Source organism: Mastigoproctus giganteus, chromosome 6 (genome assembly GCF_048544385.1).
Source record: "Mastigoproctus giganteus isolate SK-2022 chromosome 6, ASM4854438v1, whole genome shotgun sequence".
In the NCBI taxonomy this organism is placed as follows: domain Eukaryota; kingdom Metazoa; phylum Arthropoda; class Arachnida; order Uropygi; family Thelyphonidae; genus Mastigoproctus; species Mastigoproctus giganteus.
In genome coordinates this window covers 224116981-224134169 of record NC_143580.1, presented here as the reverse complement: position 1 = coordinate 224134169, position 17189 = coordinate 224116981, and the positions used below count along the sequence as shown (strand labels likewise).

The 17189-nt window shown below is 37.3% G+C and overlaps 1 protein-coding gene across 5 annotated transcripts in view; it reads right to left on the bottom strand.

Moving 5' to 3' along the window:
* Nucleotides 1-17189, bottom strand: part of LOC150085023 (ral GTPase-activating protein subunit alpha-1) — a 529619-nt gene that overhangs the window by 138258 nt on the left and 374172 nt on the right. For all 5 annotated transcript variants that reach the window (XM_090376739.1, XM_090376741.1, XM_090376740.1 and 2 more), the window contains 2 exons: nt 8507-8617; nt 1913-2179 (listed from right to left, as the gene is read on the bottom strand). In XM_090376739.1, coding sequence (XP_090232865.1) covers nt 1913-2179; nt 8507-8617 — 378 coding nt within the window. The remainder of the gene's footprint in view (nt 1-1912; nt 2180-8506; nt 8618-17189) is intronic.

The window sequence follows — 17189 nt, the reverse complement described above, 5'->3', positions numbered from 1 at the left end:
TATCTGGGTGACACCACGTCTCTGATATCCCAACAATATCCGCCTTTGATGTCTTGACCAACACTTCAAATTCATCAAATTTATTTACTATACTTCTAGCATTGGTATACATGCAAGTATACATGCACCTATTCCTATTCCCAGCCACTCTAACACATCCCATATACCCACCTGTTTCACGATGACTGACATCCGTCCCTGAAACCCCCAACACCCCTCGCTCCAAGTCGCTACTTATTGTAATAGAAGTTGTGCAAGAATCACCTTCACCTCTGCCTACGGCTACTGTTAAACTATTAGTCCTTGTATCCCCCAAGCTATCAGTTTTCCGACCCACCTAACACTGCCTCGATAGCATCAGCAAATATTCTTGCACCCTTTCTATTTAAGTGTATCCCGTTCCTGTAGAAGCAATCTCTCCTGTTAACAAATACGGTCCAGGCTGAAAAAAAATTCTACCCCTTGAGTCTTGCACAATCTTTCCAGGGCCGAATTGATCGACAAGGCTCTCATCATATACTCCCTCCTATCGTGTCTGGGCAGAATTGCAGACACTTTCAAATTCAACCCTACTTCACAGTTTTTTTTCAACAGTGACCTGTACTTGTTAAGTAATTCTGCCGGTCTCCTACTCTTAATATCATTATTGCCAACGTGTACAACTATATCACCTTTTGTGCCCTTAAAAGATGATATATGCTCTACAACGTCATCAACCTCTGCCCCTGGCAGACATACCCTGGTCCTGTTCCACCTATCCTTTTTACACAATATATTTCCCATTTCCCTGACAATAGAGTCACCAACAACTACTAGTTCCTTTGGGACCAGCGCAATCTGCCTTGGGGGTTGCCGCTGTGTTGCGTGATGACCAAGTGCAAGCTCTGGCGTTGATGTGGGCAGCTGAGAGCCTGATGGGCCCCTCAATTTAGATCTTTCGAGGGCATCCACCCTGTCCTTCAAACTCTCATATAGGCCCATAACAACGCTGAGTTGTCGCCTGATTTCCTTACATCGCGCACACACAAAGACATCCCCCATGGCAATATCATGTTCCGTTCCAGATAGTTCGGCAAACATTTCACAAGTTGCACATTTTTTTAGGCTGTGATGCGTTGGAGAATCGTCCCCCCCCGCAGTTCTTCCCCAAGTCACAGCACTCCTGCCACTTTGTGCCCATTGCTTTGTTGCTCTAGTTTGGGGCATGATATTTTAAATTAATAAGATCAATAAATTAAATTAAATTAAATGTCAATACTACGCTATTTAATAGAAACAGTGAAGCGTATTACTGTTTCTATAATTATACGTTAGAGCTACCTAACTACCTCAATTAAAAATTTGAATTCCCTATCACTATATACAAAAACAATGCCTGCAATATTCGAATAAAATAACGGTTTTATAAAGTATTATGTATATCTACAAAAACTGTTTATACAAATTAAAATAAAAATAACCAGCGTAATTAGAACTATAAGACTACGTATTAAGTATAATATAAAATAACAATTATGTAAATAAAAAGCAAAAACTTATTGTTTTTTTCGGAGCCTGTAACTTGCAGCTGTATTTTCTAAAGAGAGTCAGCGCCCTCTATCAAAGGATAGACAAAGGATCAAACATTATGTACAATTCAGGGCCTGCAGTTCCGCCCTCACTTTTCTAGTCAGACTCAAAACTTTTCAGTCCTCCATGCACAAATACATAGCACAAAAAATAAAAACTGCTATAAATGCTAATGAACTGTATATATTGTAATTCAATCTTAGCAGTGTATTCATTTAATTTGAGAAAATAACAATAAATAGAAGACAATTACTCGTTAGATAATTTTTAAAGCTTTTTAAAGAAAAATTTATTTCAATTTTTCTGTATTTTAATAGTATTAATTGTAAAAATAAAGACTTACATGTCTAGCAGCTAACTGTATGATGTTAATGTTAAGTTTAGGGTCAAAATGAATTGCAGTTGAAGGTCTGAAGAATGAACTTTCTGATGCAGATTTTTCTGGACTTCCGGAAGTATGTAATCTAGGAGAGCTGGGGGCAGAAGGACTCGTTCCTTCTTGTAAGTTATCCAAATGAATATCAGGATCAATGTCATTATTTGCTATATCTGCCATATAATGAGTAGATGAAACAGCAGGTAACTGACCAACAACAGCTGAATTTAAAACCTGGAGAAAACAGTTCTTAGTTCAAAACAAATCATTAATTATGCAAAAACTTTTAATAATTGTTTAAATTACTAAATGTTTAAATTAAAAAGTTTTAAATACTAAATTATTTAAATATACATTTTTTTACTCCACTCTTCTTAACTCCATATTTAAATAAGTGATTAATAATTTAATAAAATTTGAATGTTTGTCACTAACATTTAAAAAGAGAGTTATAAATTTAAGGGATATGTAAAGTTAATGCTTTTCATGAAATTTCATAAAAATTCTGACAAATAATGAAAGCATTCGTCAAAAATTTTTCGATGAATGCCAAATGCAATATTCCTTATTCTTATCTTCGGTTTTGAAAATCTATTAGAAAACAAAATTTAAATTAAATGTATCAATAAAATATTTCACTCCCTATAATGACAGTTTTGGTGATGTGACTGGAAAGTATTAAGATAAGGAGGTTTAAAATAGTTATCCAAGCAAGGAAAATCAAAAATAGAAACCACTAACTGATTCCATTTGACAGGACAGTATGAGGATGAAAATAACTGTGGAAAATTGTAAAGGGTTCCCTAGAATTTCTTCTTTGTTGGTAATCTCTAGCAAATAAGCAGATGTCAACAGCTACCATAATAAAGTGTCAAATGCAAATGAAATTTATATTTGACCACTATACTACGGCAACTGTTCACAGCAGTGCACGTATTTGAATAACTAGTTAAAAGCCGATCCGGCTAGCCGGATGGGTAAAGTGCCTGCCTGGCAATCCAAAGGTCGCGGGTTCGAATCCCACCTTGGGCTTGGATCAGAGTAGTGCATAAACCTTGGAAGGTGCATTACGGCCACAGAAGATAATGCACCAACAACTAACAAAAAAAAAAAAAAAAAACAAAAAAAAAACCAACAACTAGTTAAAAGCTTGCTTGACTGCTATATATGCTAATGTTTTTGTATTTTCTCTAACTTGTGAACTCTTCTGACACTATGTGCTTCCTGGAGTATAAATAGAAAATTTATTTATCCAGATGAAAAATGTGATTTTAGTTCAGAGTTACAGGCAGTTCCCAACTTTACGAGTTAATTTGTTCCAAGTGCATGCTTGTAAAGTGGGAATTTATTCCCCATAGACATAATATTAAAAACAGGGGTTTCATTCTCAACAATGACATCAGTTAGCTTATTAGTTTATGATTAAACAATGATTGATTTATCCAAAGAAATGAAAACATAGCCTGTAAAATCAAGCAATTTATAATAATAAAGAAATTATTTATGACTTACAAATGTTAAAGAATGTTTATTCTTCATCATCATCGACTAAATGCACACTCGTTGATCACTCATTAGTGGCTCGGCACTAGTTGGTTTGTTGCACAAGTTTGTTGGAGTCTTCTTCAGAAATGCTTCAAGAGGTGTTCATTTCCAAGATGATCTTCTCTTTTCTTTATAAATTTCATGATAGCATGCATAAGCATTTTTTAACGGCACGCACAAATTGAAATTAACATTTGATACGCGCAAATGAGATTGCAACTAACGTGATTTGTGCGAAGTAATAAGTTTACGAAGCTTAAAAAAAAAAAAAGGAATGAAGAGAAGATTCTGAAAATTTATTGATGTTTTTTATATGACTTAAGATTTCAGTTAATGGGAAACACATTTCACAGTAATATTGCAAAAAACCACACAATTCCAGCTATCGGTATTTTCGCAAATGCAATAACATTGAGTTTAATACCTGTTTATAATTGCTTGCACTAACAGAAAAGCACAATAAACTGGAAAGTGCAAATTTTTTTTATTGTTTTATGGTTGTGACCTCCAGAAATGTGTTTTAGAAAAATAAAAGCTGTTCAAAATTGATTCTTATAACAGAACATATGATAATGATAAAAGTGTAGTGCATTTTAATGATTTGATTTGGTAACTAACACAATTGTAGTGAAATGAAAGTGTAGTTCATTTTCCATTATAAAAATGACCTTTTAGAAAGATAAATAGCTTAGTTATATAGCGAAAATTTCAACTTCTGAGGCCTCGGAACAAATCAGAAAACAATGTGTTATTGGGTTTAAATTATGATATTTTCAAGATACAATGGTGTCTCTGGAACAGAATATTGTAAAGCGGGGGTGCACTGTATTGTACAGCTACGTGCGTGGTTTGAAATGCGGTAATTATGAACGTTTAACATTCATTTTTTGCAACTAATGTTCATATTTTTGATTTGGTTGATACTTGAAAAAAAAAAAAAAAAAAAACTCGTAAACCTGGGAACTCGTAAAGCAGGAACTGCATGTATATCTGGCTGGCTCAGATCTCTTAATACTGATTCAGTCTGGCACAATGTCTTTTCAGGTGTTGATGCAATGTTCTGTAGAAGAGAGATGCATTATGGTCCTATTTGGGTATCTGGTGCTGAAGAACGTTTTGACATTGCAGGGTCTAGTTCAGATATTATGACACAGAGTTTTATAACACTGATACACAGCACTTGTTCAACGTCAGCAAGGGTATATTCTAGTTGATGGGAATATATAGATGCTGTAGTCTTACAGTTACAATGAGCACGAATATGAAGACTGAGGATTTGATCCCATATGCTTTCATGTAAAGTTCATGGCCCACTGCATTTCATACTTTGGCATGAAAATTTTGTAGCTTTTAATTCACTGCAGTTACAGTCGTAATGAATATGTAAACACTTTTTGCTTCGGCTGTGACAAGAATAAATAGAAATATCCCCGTGTCTGTCACACATAAATATTATCATTATAATTGGAATTACAATTTCCACTACATTTAGCATTAGCATTAGTAGAGGCATTTGATGCAAGAAAGCAAGCTTATGCAGCATCAGCCAAAAAAAAAAAAAAAAACCCACTTCCACTTCACCCCTCTGTTCGTTCAAAATACCTGTCCAGCTGAGCCTTAAACTTATTTAGGCTATCAACCTCCACCACAAGGGATGGCAGTCTGTTCCACCAACCAACCACCCGCTGGCTAAAGGCAAATTTCCGCACGTCTATCCTACATCTGTCTTTCCTCAATTTGAATTTATGCCCTCTCAGGTGATTTTTCTGAGCTAGAGGAAGAATCCCATCAGCATTGAGCATGCTTAAACCATTCAAGGCTTTATACACCTCTATCAGATCACCTCGCTGGTGCCTAGTCTCCAGACACTGTAATTTGCAAAACTTAAGCCTTTCTTCGTAAGAGCACCCTTTGTTCCATTCACTAATCTTGTTGCCCTTCTCTGTACTCGTCCCAGCAGCTCTACATCCTTCTTGAAATGAGGCCTCCAGACCTGTATACAGTACTCTAGGTGTGGCCTGACCATTGCCTTATACAATGGAATAATCACCTCCTTATCCCTGCTGGAAAAATTCCTGTATATCATTGACAATACTCCATGAGCTACTCTTGCAGCCCGTCTGCACTGCTCAGAGAACTTAATATCTGCCTGCACAATCACCCCCAAGTCCCTTTCATTCTCTACCACTGTCAGTGTAGTACCACAGAGTTGATAGGTTGCTCTGGGGTTGCTGTTTCCCATGTGCAGTACTTTACATTTGTCAATGTTAAACTTCATTTGCCACCTCTCAGCCCATCTGCTCAACCTTTCCAGATCCTGTTGCAGCAGCATAGTGTCAGTAGTGTCCTTGACAACCCTGCCAACCTTTGTATCATCTGCAAACTTGGACATTAAGCTTGATATACCATCATCAATATCATTTATAAATACAGAAAACAATAATGGACCCAACACTGAGCCCTGAGGGACTCCACTAATAACATTAGTCCACGATGAGCAGTGTCCATTGATTACCACTCTGTCTTCTCCCCCTCAACCACCCCTTTATCCATAGCAGCAATTTGCCTCCAATGTCACACTGCTCCAATTTGTGTAGCAGTCTTCCATGTGCAACAGTATCAAAAGCCTTTCTAAGATCCAAGTATATAATATCAAAGTTATTCCCTGCATCCAGTTCTTTTGTGACTGCATCATAGTATCCAATCAAGTTGGTCAGGCAAGACTTCCTCTTAACAAAACCATGCTGTGTCTGAGCTATAACTGAAGTCTTGTCTAAATGATCCTGCAGTGCTTCTTTAACCAGTGCCTCCATTAATTTTCCTGGAACAGAAGTTAAGCTCACAGGTCTATAATTACTTGTGTCAGCCTTTGATCCTCCTTTGTGAATTGGGGTCACATTTGCACATTTCCAGTCTATGGGTACCACCCCTGAGTCCAAGGAAGCTCTCATAATTATGGCTAAGGGTTTCCTTACTTCCTTTGCTGCCTCCTTTAATATAACTGGATAGATCCCATCCACCCCGGGTGCCTTTCTTGTGTTTATCTTCAACAGTTTCTCCTCCACTTTACTTCCAGTTATTTCAAGATTCTGTATCTTACTGCTAGAGGTGAATACACCTCTGGCATTCCCCTTGCTGAATAACTCCTCATGTGTGAATGTCGATGCAAAATATTCATTTAGTTTGTTAGCTACCTGAGCAGGATCATCAACAGTTGACCCATCAATATCAAGTGGACCAATCTGATTCATCCCCTTCCTTCTAGAGTTTACATAAGTAAAGAACTCTTTGCTGTTTTTCATTGCATCCCTTGCCAAGGATTTCTCATAATCTGCCTTCGCCTGCCTAACCTCCTTTGTAACTTGGTTGCATATCAACTTGTATCTATCATAGGCTTCTGTGTCATGTGTTAATTTGTAAGTATCCCATGCATTTTTCTTCTCTGCCATATGCCTCATTAGTTCATCTGACATCCATTTTTGCCTAAACCTTGAACAATATTTCTTAGTTGGTATGTAAAGCCTAGTAGCTTCCAAGATAAGTTCTTTGAATGCTTCCCATTTTGAATTTGCTGTTGGTAACATCATCAGTTGGTCCCACTGTATAGAATTTAAATACTGTCTCAGTCCATCGTAGTCGCCTTTACGGAAGCAATAACCCTTCCCTTTACCCCTAATGGTAGTTACCTCTTTCAGTAAATCCCACTTCAGCACACTGTGATCACTGCCACCCAGTGGTTCATTTATCTGCAGATTCCTAATGCATGAAGAATCACTGCTGATAATCAAATCAAGAGTATTACTCCCTCTAGTTGCCTCCCGAACATGCTGATGTAGAAAACAATCATCCAATAAATCCACAAAAGCCCTGCTAGTGTGTGAGTAACCAGCCCCCAAATTCCAGTCAATATCTGGGAAATTAAAATCTCCCATTATAAGACTCTCTGATTTACTGGCCCACTCTATTTCCCTGTACAGTGTCTTATTATACTCATCAGAGTCATTAGGCCTATAGCACACTCCTACTCTCAATTTTGATCTCCCAATGCTTATGTCACACCAAACTGACTCAACACTGCACTGTCCAGTGATGTCGACTGGCTTCACTTCCTTGGTTTTTATGTGTTTCTTAACTAATAGCATAACCCCTCCCCCCTTCCTATCCTGTCTATCCTTTCTGTAGACGTTGTACTCCCCAAATTGCAGTTCTGCATCCCTTATATCTGTGTGACACCACGTCTCTGATATCCCAACAATATCTGCCTTTGATGTTTTGAGCAATACCTCAAATTCATCAAATTTATTTACTAAACTCCTAGCATTGGTGTACATGCAAGTATACCTGCACCTGTTTCTATTCTTAGCTACCCTAACACAACCCATGTGTTTACTTGTACCGCAATGGCTCCCAGCAATCTCTGAAATACCATGCATCTTGTTTTTCAGGCTTCTGCTCATTCTAATAGAAGCAGTGCAAGAATCTCTTTCACCTCTGCCAGTGGCTACTGTCAATCTATTGGTCTTTGTCTCCCCCCAAGCTAGCAGTTTTCCGACCCACCTAACACTGCCTCGATAGCATCAGCAAATATTCTTGCACCCTTTCTATTTAAGTGTATCCCATCCCTGTAGAAGCAATCTCTCCTGTTAAGAAGTACAGTCCAGGCTGAAAAAAATTCAACCCCTTGAGCCTTGCACAATCTTTCCAGGGCCGAATTGATCGTCAAGGCTCTGGCTGAACTTTGGCATGAAAATTTTGTAGCTTTTAATTCACTGCAGTTACAGTCGTAACGAATATGTAAACACTTTTTGCTTCGGCTGTGACAAGAAAAAATAGAAATATCCCCGTGTCTGTCACACATAAATATTATCATTATAATTGGAATTACAATTTCCACTACATTTCTGTGTGGTGGTGGGGGGGGGGGACATGAGGCACTACATTTATACAAAACTTAAGGATAATACATTCAGAAGTCCCACTCTTCTCTCTTCCCCATCCCAAAAGTCACCAACTCACCTTGAAAACTGACAATAATGGTGGTCCATTTTCTCCACAGCTCTGTGTTAAAATACTCTGGGGCAGATGCATACACCACTCTCCCAAGCAAAGAATTAGAGAAAGCAGCAACTAAAAAGACAACCAATTAAATAGAAAACACAAAAATAAATGTGTGTCAATGTCAATATTTTAATATAGAAAATCAAAATCATTTTAATATAAAATTAAGACTTTGTAAGGAATGAGTTTTAAAAAAGAGCTGAAATCAAACACTAACAGTAGCTGGAAGAAATTCAAATAGAAAAATGAAAATACTACCACACAGATTTTGATAGAGAATTACTTTAGGAAACTAACTGTTGTCTAATTGTAAACAGATTGTCAAAATCTTAAAGATTATGAGCAGAGATAAATGTCTGGTAAGGATACTTTGCCAAATACCAAAACCATCCCATTAAGATTGAACAGATCCAGTAATTACTGCCACTCCCTTGTGTTCCTTGTGATAAGATTAAAACAAACAGTTATGTCTCCAAGACTACTACAGAAAAAAAAAAAAAGACTAATTACATCACAGAACTGAATGTATCAAAAGTATGCAACATTAGATTATATACTTGGAAAAGTGCAATTTGGCTAATATCTAAGGTAACCAACAATCAAATTAAATCCAAATTATACAAATAACAAAAAATAATAATAAAATAAAAATATAATTTTTTATTTTTGTAATTTAAATTTAATTATTGATTAAGGCAGCAAAACTGTGCTTTGCTAAGTATAATCTAATGTTGTATATTTCTACTGCATTCAGTTCCATGGTATATTTGGTCTTTTTACTTCCGTCAAAATGTACAGTAATTTTGTTTATTAATATCAAACAGCAAACACATTTTAACAGAATTTATACTGCAATTTAGACTGACATAGAAAAGATAAGCAGAGTTCCCACTAGTGTTCTTTAAATCTACACACTGCTCCATACATTTCTTCCAAGCATGCGTGCATGCACACACAGATTTGTTTTTTAGCCAGAAACTGACAAATAGAGTAAACAGTCTATGCAGAAGCATCCAACCATGCTTCCACAACTTCTTTCAAAATTTTATTCTCTTCCTTCAATTTTTTTCATGTAACCTTGTCAGAACTTCCAAGTATTTAGTATCTTTGATTTACAGTCTGATTTGGTAGGATGCATTCAGGCATAATAAATTCCTTTAATATAGAAGAAAGCAAGAAGCATGGTTTTAATTTTTGATTTGACATTCTTGCTTTTTTTTTTTTTTTTTTTGGTTTGGAAGATTGTTTTGTCATCCATTGCTTACAGTACTAAAATGTATTAGAGCATAAGGGTGCATCAAGTGTCTTTTAGTTACTGGGATGTACTGGGACATCCAATTTTCATCGCATGTAATTACAGTACTCAGAAACTCTGGACCTTCTTAACATTAGCAAAGGCACATGATGCAAGAAAGCAAGCTTATATAGCATCAAACAAAAACAAAAAAAAAACACCCCCTTATTTAGTAGGGGATGTTCAAGTTCTGCCTTGAACCTATTTAAGATATCAACTTCTACAACGACAGATGGAAGTTCGTTCCAGCAATCAACAACCCGATGGCTAAAGGCAAACTTCCGTACATCTATCCTATAAATATCTTTCCTCAATTTGAATTTATGCCCTCTTAGGTGATTATTCTGAGTAAGAGGAAGAATCCCATCAGCATCGAGCATGCTCAAACCATTCAAGGCTTTATACACTCAATCGGATCACCTCACAGATGATCTGATTACACTGTAATATGCAAAACTTAAGCCTTCTTCGTAAGAGCAACTCTTTATTCCACTCCCTAATCTTGTTGTCCTTCTCTGTACTCATTCCAACAGCTCTACATCCTTCTTAAAATGAGGCCTGAGGTGTGGCCTGACCATTGCCTTATACAAGGAGATAATCACCTCCTTATCCCTGCTAGAAAAATTCCTGTATATCATTGACAAGACACCATGAGCTACTCTTGCAGACCATCTGCAATGCACAGAAAATTTCATATCTGCCTGCACAATTACCCCCAGGTCCTTTTCATTCTCTGCCACAGTCAGTGTGGTACCACAGAGTTGATACGTTACACTGGAATTACTGCTTCCCATATGTAGTACTTTATATTTGTCAATGTTAAGCTTCATTTGCCACCTCTCAGCCCATCTGCTCAACTTTTCTAGATCCTGTTGCAGCAGTGTACTAACATTAGTGTAATTAAAAACCCTGCCAACCTTTGTATCATCTGCAAACTTAGACTATCATCAATATCATACCATCAATATCAATATCACCGGTGGAATTACTTAACAAGTACAGGTCACTGTTGAAAAAAAGCCGTGAATTAGGGTTGAATTTGAAAGTGTCTGCAATTCTGCCCAGACATGATAGGAGAGAGTATATGATGAGAGCCCCGTCGATCAATTCGGCCCTGGAAAGATTGTGCAGGGCTCAAGGGGTAGAATTTTTTTCAGCCTGGTCTGTACTTGTTAACAGGAGAGACTGCTTATACAGGGATGGGATACACTTAAATAGAAAGGGTGCAAGAATGTTTGCTGATGGTATCGAGGCAGTGTTAGGTGGGTCGGAAAACTGCTAGATTGGGGGGGATACAAGGATTAATAGATTAACAGCAGCCACTGGCAGAGGTAAAAGTGATTCTTGCACTGCTTCTATTGGAATGAGCAGCAGCCTGGAAAATAAGAAGCAGGATATTTCAGAGACTGCTAGGAATCATTGGGGTACAAGTAAACACATGTGTTAGGGTAGCTAAGAAAAAGAACATGTGCATGTATACTTGCGTGTACACCAATGCTAGGAGTTTAGTAAATAAATTTGATGAATTTGAGGTATTGCTCAAAACATCAAAGGCAGATATTGTTGGGATTTCAGAGATGTGGTGTCACACAGATATAAGGAATGCAGAACTGGAACTTGGGGAGTACAATGTCTACAGAAAGGATAGACAGGATAGGAAGGGAGGAGGGGTTATGCTATTAGATAAGAAATACATAAAATCCAGGGAAGTGAAGCCAGTCGACATCGCTGGACAGTGCAGTGTCGAGTAAGTTTGGTGTGCCATAAGCATTGGGAGATCAAAATTGAGAACAGGAGTGTGCTATAGGCCTAATGACTCTGATGAGTATAATAAGATATTGTACAGGGAAATGGAGTGGGCCAGTAAATCAGAGTCTTATAATGGGAGATTTTAATTTCCCAGATATTGACTGGAATTTGGGGGCTGGTCACTCACACACTAGCAAGGCTTTTGTGGATTTATTGGATGATTGTTTTCTACATCAGCATGTTCAGGAGGCAACTAGAGGGAAGAATACTCTTGATTTGATTATCAGCAGTGATTCTTCATGCATTAAGAATCTGCAGATAAATGAACCACTAAGTGGCAGTGATCACAGTGTGCTGAAGTGGGATTTACTCAAAGAGGTAACTACCATTAGGGGTAAAGGGAAGAGTTATTGCTTTCGTAAAGGCAACTATGATGGACTGAGACAGTATTTAAATTCTATACAGTGGGACAAACTGATGATGTTACCAACAGCAAATGCAAAATGGGAAGCATTCAAAGAACTTATCTTGGAAGCTACTAGGCATTACATACCAACTAAGAAATATTGTTCAAGGTTTAGGCCTAAATAGATGTCAGATGAACTAATGAGACATATGGCAGAGAAGAAAAATGCATCGGATACATATAAATTAACACGTGACACAGAAGCCTATGATAGATACAAGTTGATCTGAAACCAAGTTACAAAGGAGGTTAGGCAGGCGAAGGAAGATTACGAGATATCTTTGGCAAGGGATGGAAAGAAAAACAGCAAAGAGTTCTTTATTTATGTAAACTCTAGAAGGAAGGGGATGAATCAGATTGGTCCACTTGATATCGATGGGTCAACTGTTGATGATCCTGCTCAGGTAGCTAACAAACTAAATAAATATTTTGCATCCACATTCACACATGAGGAGTTATTTAGCGAGGGGAAAGCCAGAGGTGTATTCAACTCTGGCAGTAAGCTAGAGAATCTTGTAATCTCTGAGAGTAAAGTGGAGGAGAAATTGTTGAAGATAAACACAAGAAAGGCACCCGGGGTGGATGGGATCTATCCAGTTATATTAAAGGAGGCAGCAAAGGTAGTAAGCAAACCCTTAGCCATAATTATGAGAGCTTCCTTGGACTCAGGGGAGGTACCCATAGACTGGAAATGTGCAAATGTGACCCCAATTCACAAAGGAGGATCAAAGGCTGACACAAGTAATTATAGACCTGTGAGCTTAACTTCTGTTCCAGGAAAATTAATGGAGGCACTGGTTAAAGAAGCACTGCAGGATCATTTAGACAAGACTTCAGTTATAGCTCTGACACAGCATGGCTTTAAGGGGAAGTCTTGCCTGACCAATTTGATTGGATACTATGATGCAGTCACAAAAGAACTGGATGCAGGGAATAGCTTTGATATTATATACTTGGATTTTAGAAAGGCTTTTGATACTGTTGCACATGGAATACTGCTACACAAATTGGAGCAGTGTGACATTGGAGGCAAATTGCTGCTGTGGATAAAGGGGTGGTTGAGGGGGAGAAGACAGAGAGTGGTAATCAATGGACACTGCTCATCGTGGACTAATGTTATTAGTGGAGTCCCTCAAGGCTCAGTGTTGGGTCCATTATTGTTTTCTGTATTTATAAATGATATTGATGATGGTATATCAAGCTTAATGTCCAAGTTTGCAGACGATACAAAGGTTGGCAGGGTTGTCAAGGACACTACTGACACTATGCTGCTGCAACAGGATCTGGAAAGGTTGAGCAGATGGGCTGAGAGGTGGCGAATGAAGTTTAACATTGACAAATGTAAAGTACTACACATGGGAAACAGCAACCCCAGAGCAACGTATCAACTCTGTGGTACTACACTGACAGTGGTAGAGAATGAAAGGGACTTGGGGGTGGTTGTGCAGGCAGATATGAAGTTCTCTGAGCAGTGCAGACGGGCTGCAAGAGTAGCTCATGGAGTATTGTCAATGATATACAGGAATTTTTCCAGCTGGGATAAGGAGGTGATTATTCCCTTGTATAAGGCAATGGTCAGGCCACACCTAGAGTACTGTATACAGGTCTGGAGGCCTCATTTCAAGAAGGATGTAGAGCTGCTGGAACGAGTACAGAGAAGGGCAACAAGATTAGTGAATGGAACAAAGGGGTGCTCTTATGAAGAAAGGCTTAAGTTTTGCAAATTACAGTGTCTGGAGACTAGGCACCAGCGAGGTGATCTGATAGAGGTGTATAAAGCATTGAATGGTTTGAGCATGCTCAATGCTGATGGGATTCTTCCTCCTGCTAAGAATAATCACCTGAGAGGGCATAAATTCAAATTGAGGAAAGACAGATGTAGGATAGACGTGCAGAAATTTGCCTTTAGCCAGCAGGTGGTTGGTTGGTGGAACAGAGTTCAATCCCTTGTAGTGGAGGTTGATAGCCTAAATAAGTTTAAGGCTCAGCTGGACAGGTATTTTGAACGAACAGAGGGGTAAGTGGGTTTTTTTTTTTTTTTTTTTTGGCTGATGCTGCATAAGCTTGCTTTCTTGCATCAAATGCCTCTACTAATGCTAATTCTCTTTGATAGGGATTCAACTGCTTAAATAGTTTATATTAATATTTGGCCATTCTGAAAACAAGTCTATTTATTCATTGAGCTTTCATAGGTGCTGTTATTTTGTTTTCACCTTATTTTCAAGATAGTCCCATATTCTCTACAGGATTCAAATCTGATAACTTAGCTTGCCAATTTAAATGCCCTAGCATACCCTTGTTTTCCTCATGTCAGTTTAAAACAGACCTTGTGAATCAGACAGCTCTAATTCTAGAATACAGCAGTATCAAAATCTTGAGTGTCCATGTTCAGCAAAAGGCACAACCTGATTATCCAGAATATATATATATATATATATATATATATATATATATCCAAGTATGTAAAAAGAAAATAGGATAGTTAATTTATATCTATTTTATAATATTATTTCTAATCTGTAATATTAATTCGTCACAGATCTGATTAATGCCATCAAAAACGATTAAACATTATATCCGTCTGTATATTATTCAAGAAAAACCAAAAACCTATACGGGTGCTAAACGTAACCTGGAAAAAACATATATATATGCCAAAAATAACATAAAATAAGCAATACAAATTTACAATTAAAATGTTAATTATAGGCGATCAGATACATTGAAAGGGACTTTTTCAAGGGCTAACCCTTTTAATGTATCAACCATAATTAACGAGCTATCGTTTCTGTAGTCATCGTCCAGCATAACTTGTCCGAATGACAGTTAAAAATTAATGAGATAGAGAGCCATAAATGGCTCTCTATCTCACTCTTTTCCTCTTGTATATTTATTTCCTTGTATGTATATTTCCCCCACTCTTTTCCTCTTGTATATTAATGGCCTTCTTCCATTGATTGGAAATCATATCCATTGTTTTGCCAATGATAGCACATTGCATTCCACTTTCCATTTTGAAAAACGTTGCCGTGCTTAATCAGCCTCAAATTCTCGAATATCAGCCACCAGTTCCTTAAATGACAATCTCCAGCTAATTCTCTAGTGGGGCAAAGACAACTTAGTTGATTTCAATCCTAAAACTCAGTCCTGTCTTATATCTCGAAAAAAAACGATTCTTTTGCTTCTATGCTTATCTTTGTTGACACTCCAATTTCTAGGCAAAATGATATATCTCTTTTGGGGATTACCCTGACTTATAATCTCTCTTGGCACAAGCACATTACAAATATTGCTTCCTCTGCATCTAAAAAACTTGGTTTTCTCTTTCGCTCTCGGCGTTACTTTTCTTCCAAACAGCTGTTCACTCTGTACAAATCGCAAATCCGACCTACCATGGAATATTGTTCCCACATCTGGGGCGGTGCTCTCAAAACCTCTCCTAGGCTTCTAGATTCCATTCAAAAGATGGCAGTTAAGTTAATTAATGACTCATCTCTAACAAAGGTCTCTCCACTATCTGTCTCATAGACATTCTGTTTCTGCTGCATGCCTTTTCTATAGATACTTAAATGAGCACTGTTCTTCTGAATTGTCTTCTATAATTCCTGCTCTCTCTTCCAAACCAGCCAACATCCTTTTACTGTCCAACTTCCAACTTACAGAGCCAACTTTTCTTATTCCTCATTTATTCATTGAACTTCCATTTTCTGGAACAATCTCCCTTTATACATACTTCCTGAAAATTACAATCTACAGAAGTTCAAATCTAACGTTAACAAATATGTTCTTTCATCCTCTCAACCTTCAACCCATTCATGATACCAAATACTATAGGTTCTATTATCTCTTGTGCGTGGGGTTCTAATTGGGAGTTGGGTCTGAGGTTACTACCACGTTGGCCAAGATTTTGCAGCTCTGGCGAACGCTAAGTTTTCATTTATATTTAGTTGTTTTATTGACTTCATTGTTATACTAAATTATTTTATATAAGTAGCATTATAGTTCTAGTCAAGCTCCGTGGTTTATTTTTAATTTTGATAGCGATTTTGAAAGTTAATACTTAGTGTCCATAGATCTTACGTTTGTAACTTGCCACCATTGTATAAGATACAGAATACCGTAAGGTTTAACATAAAACTAGATAGTGAAATATGTAGCACTGTATTAGAAATCTGTTAGATTAGTATAGTATTATCAATGAAATTTATTAATCTTATTAAATTTCATTGTTAATTAAATTATACTTAAATGGAATCACAATCACAATCTATAACAATGCGTGAAATGTGAAATGTTTGAAATGTTTTATGCTGTTAGTCAAGAAACACAATCTAAGGAAGTGCGTCTAGTTGATACGGGTGGAAAGTGCAATGTTGAGTCTGTTTGGTGTGACATAAACACTACGAAAGGGAAAATGAGAGTAGGAGTATGTTATAGGCCTAATGTCGCTGACGAGTACAATGAATAGTTTTGCAGAGAAATAGAATGGGCCAGTTAATCAGAATTTATTGTAATGGGGGATTTTAACTTTCCAGATATTGACTGGAAATTGTGGATTGATCACTCTCACATTAGCAAGACTTTGTGGATTTATTGGAGGATTGTTTTTTTACAGCAACATGTTCGAGGGGCAACCAGAGGGAACAATACCCTTGAACTCATTATCAGCAGTGATTATTCATGCATTAAGAATTTTCAGATAAAGGAACCACTATATGACAGTGATCACTCAGAGAGTTTTTAAATTCTATAGAGTGGGATCAACTGATGTTACCAATGGTGAATTCTAAATGGAAAGCCTTCAGGGACTTAATCTTGTAGACTACTAGGCTTTTCATACCAACTAAGAAATACTGTTCAAGTTTCAGGCCTAAATGGATGTCGGATCAATTAATGAGGCTCATGGCAAAGAAGAAAAATGCATGGAATGCATATAAATTATCAGGCGAGACAGAAGCCTACGACAGATATAAGTTAGTCTGTAATCAAGTCACAAAGGAGGTTAGGCAGATTACAAGAAATCTTTGGTAAAGGATGCAAAGAAAAACAGCAAAGAGTTCTTTATTTATGTAAACTCTAGAAGGAAGGAAAGGGATGAATCAGACTGGCCCACTAAACATAGATGGTTCGAC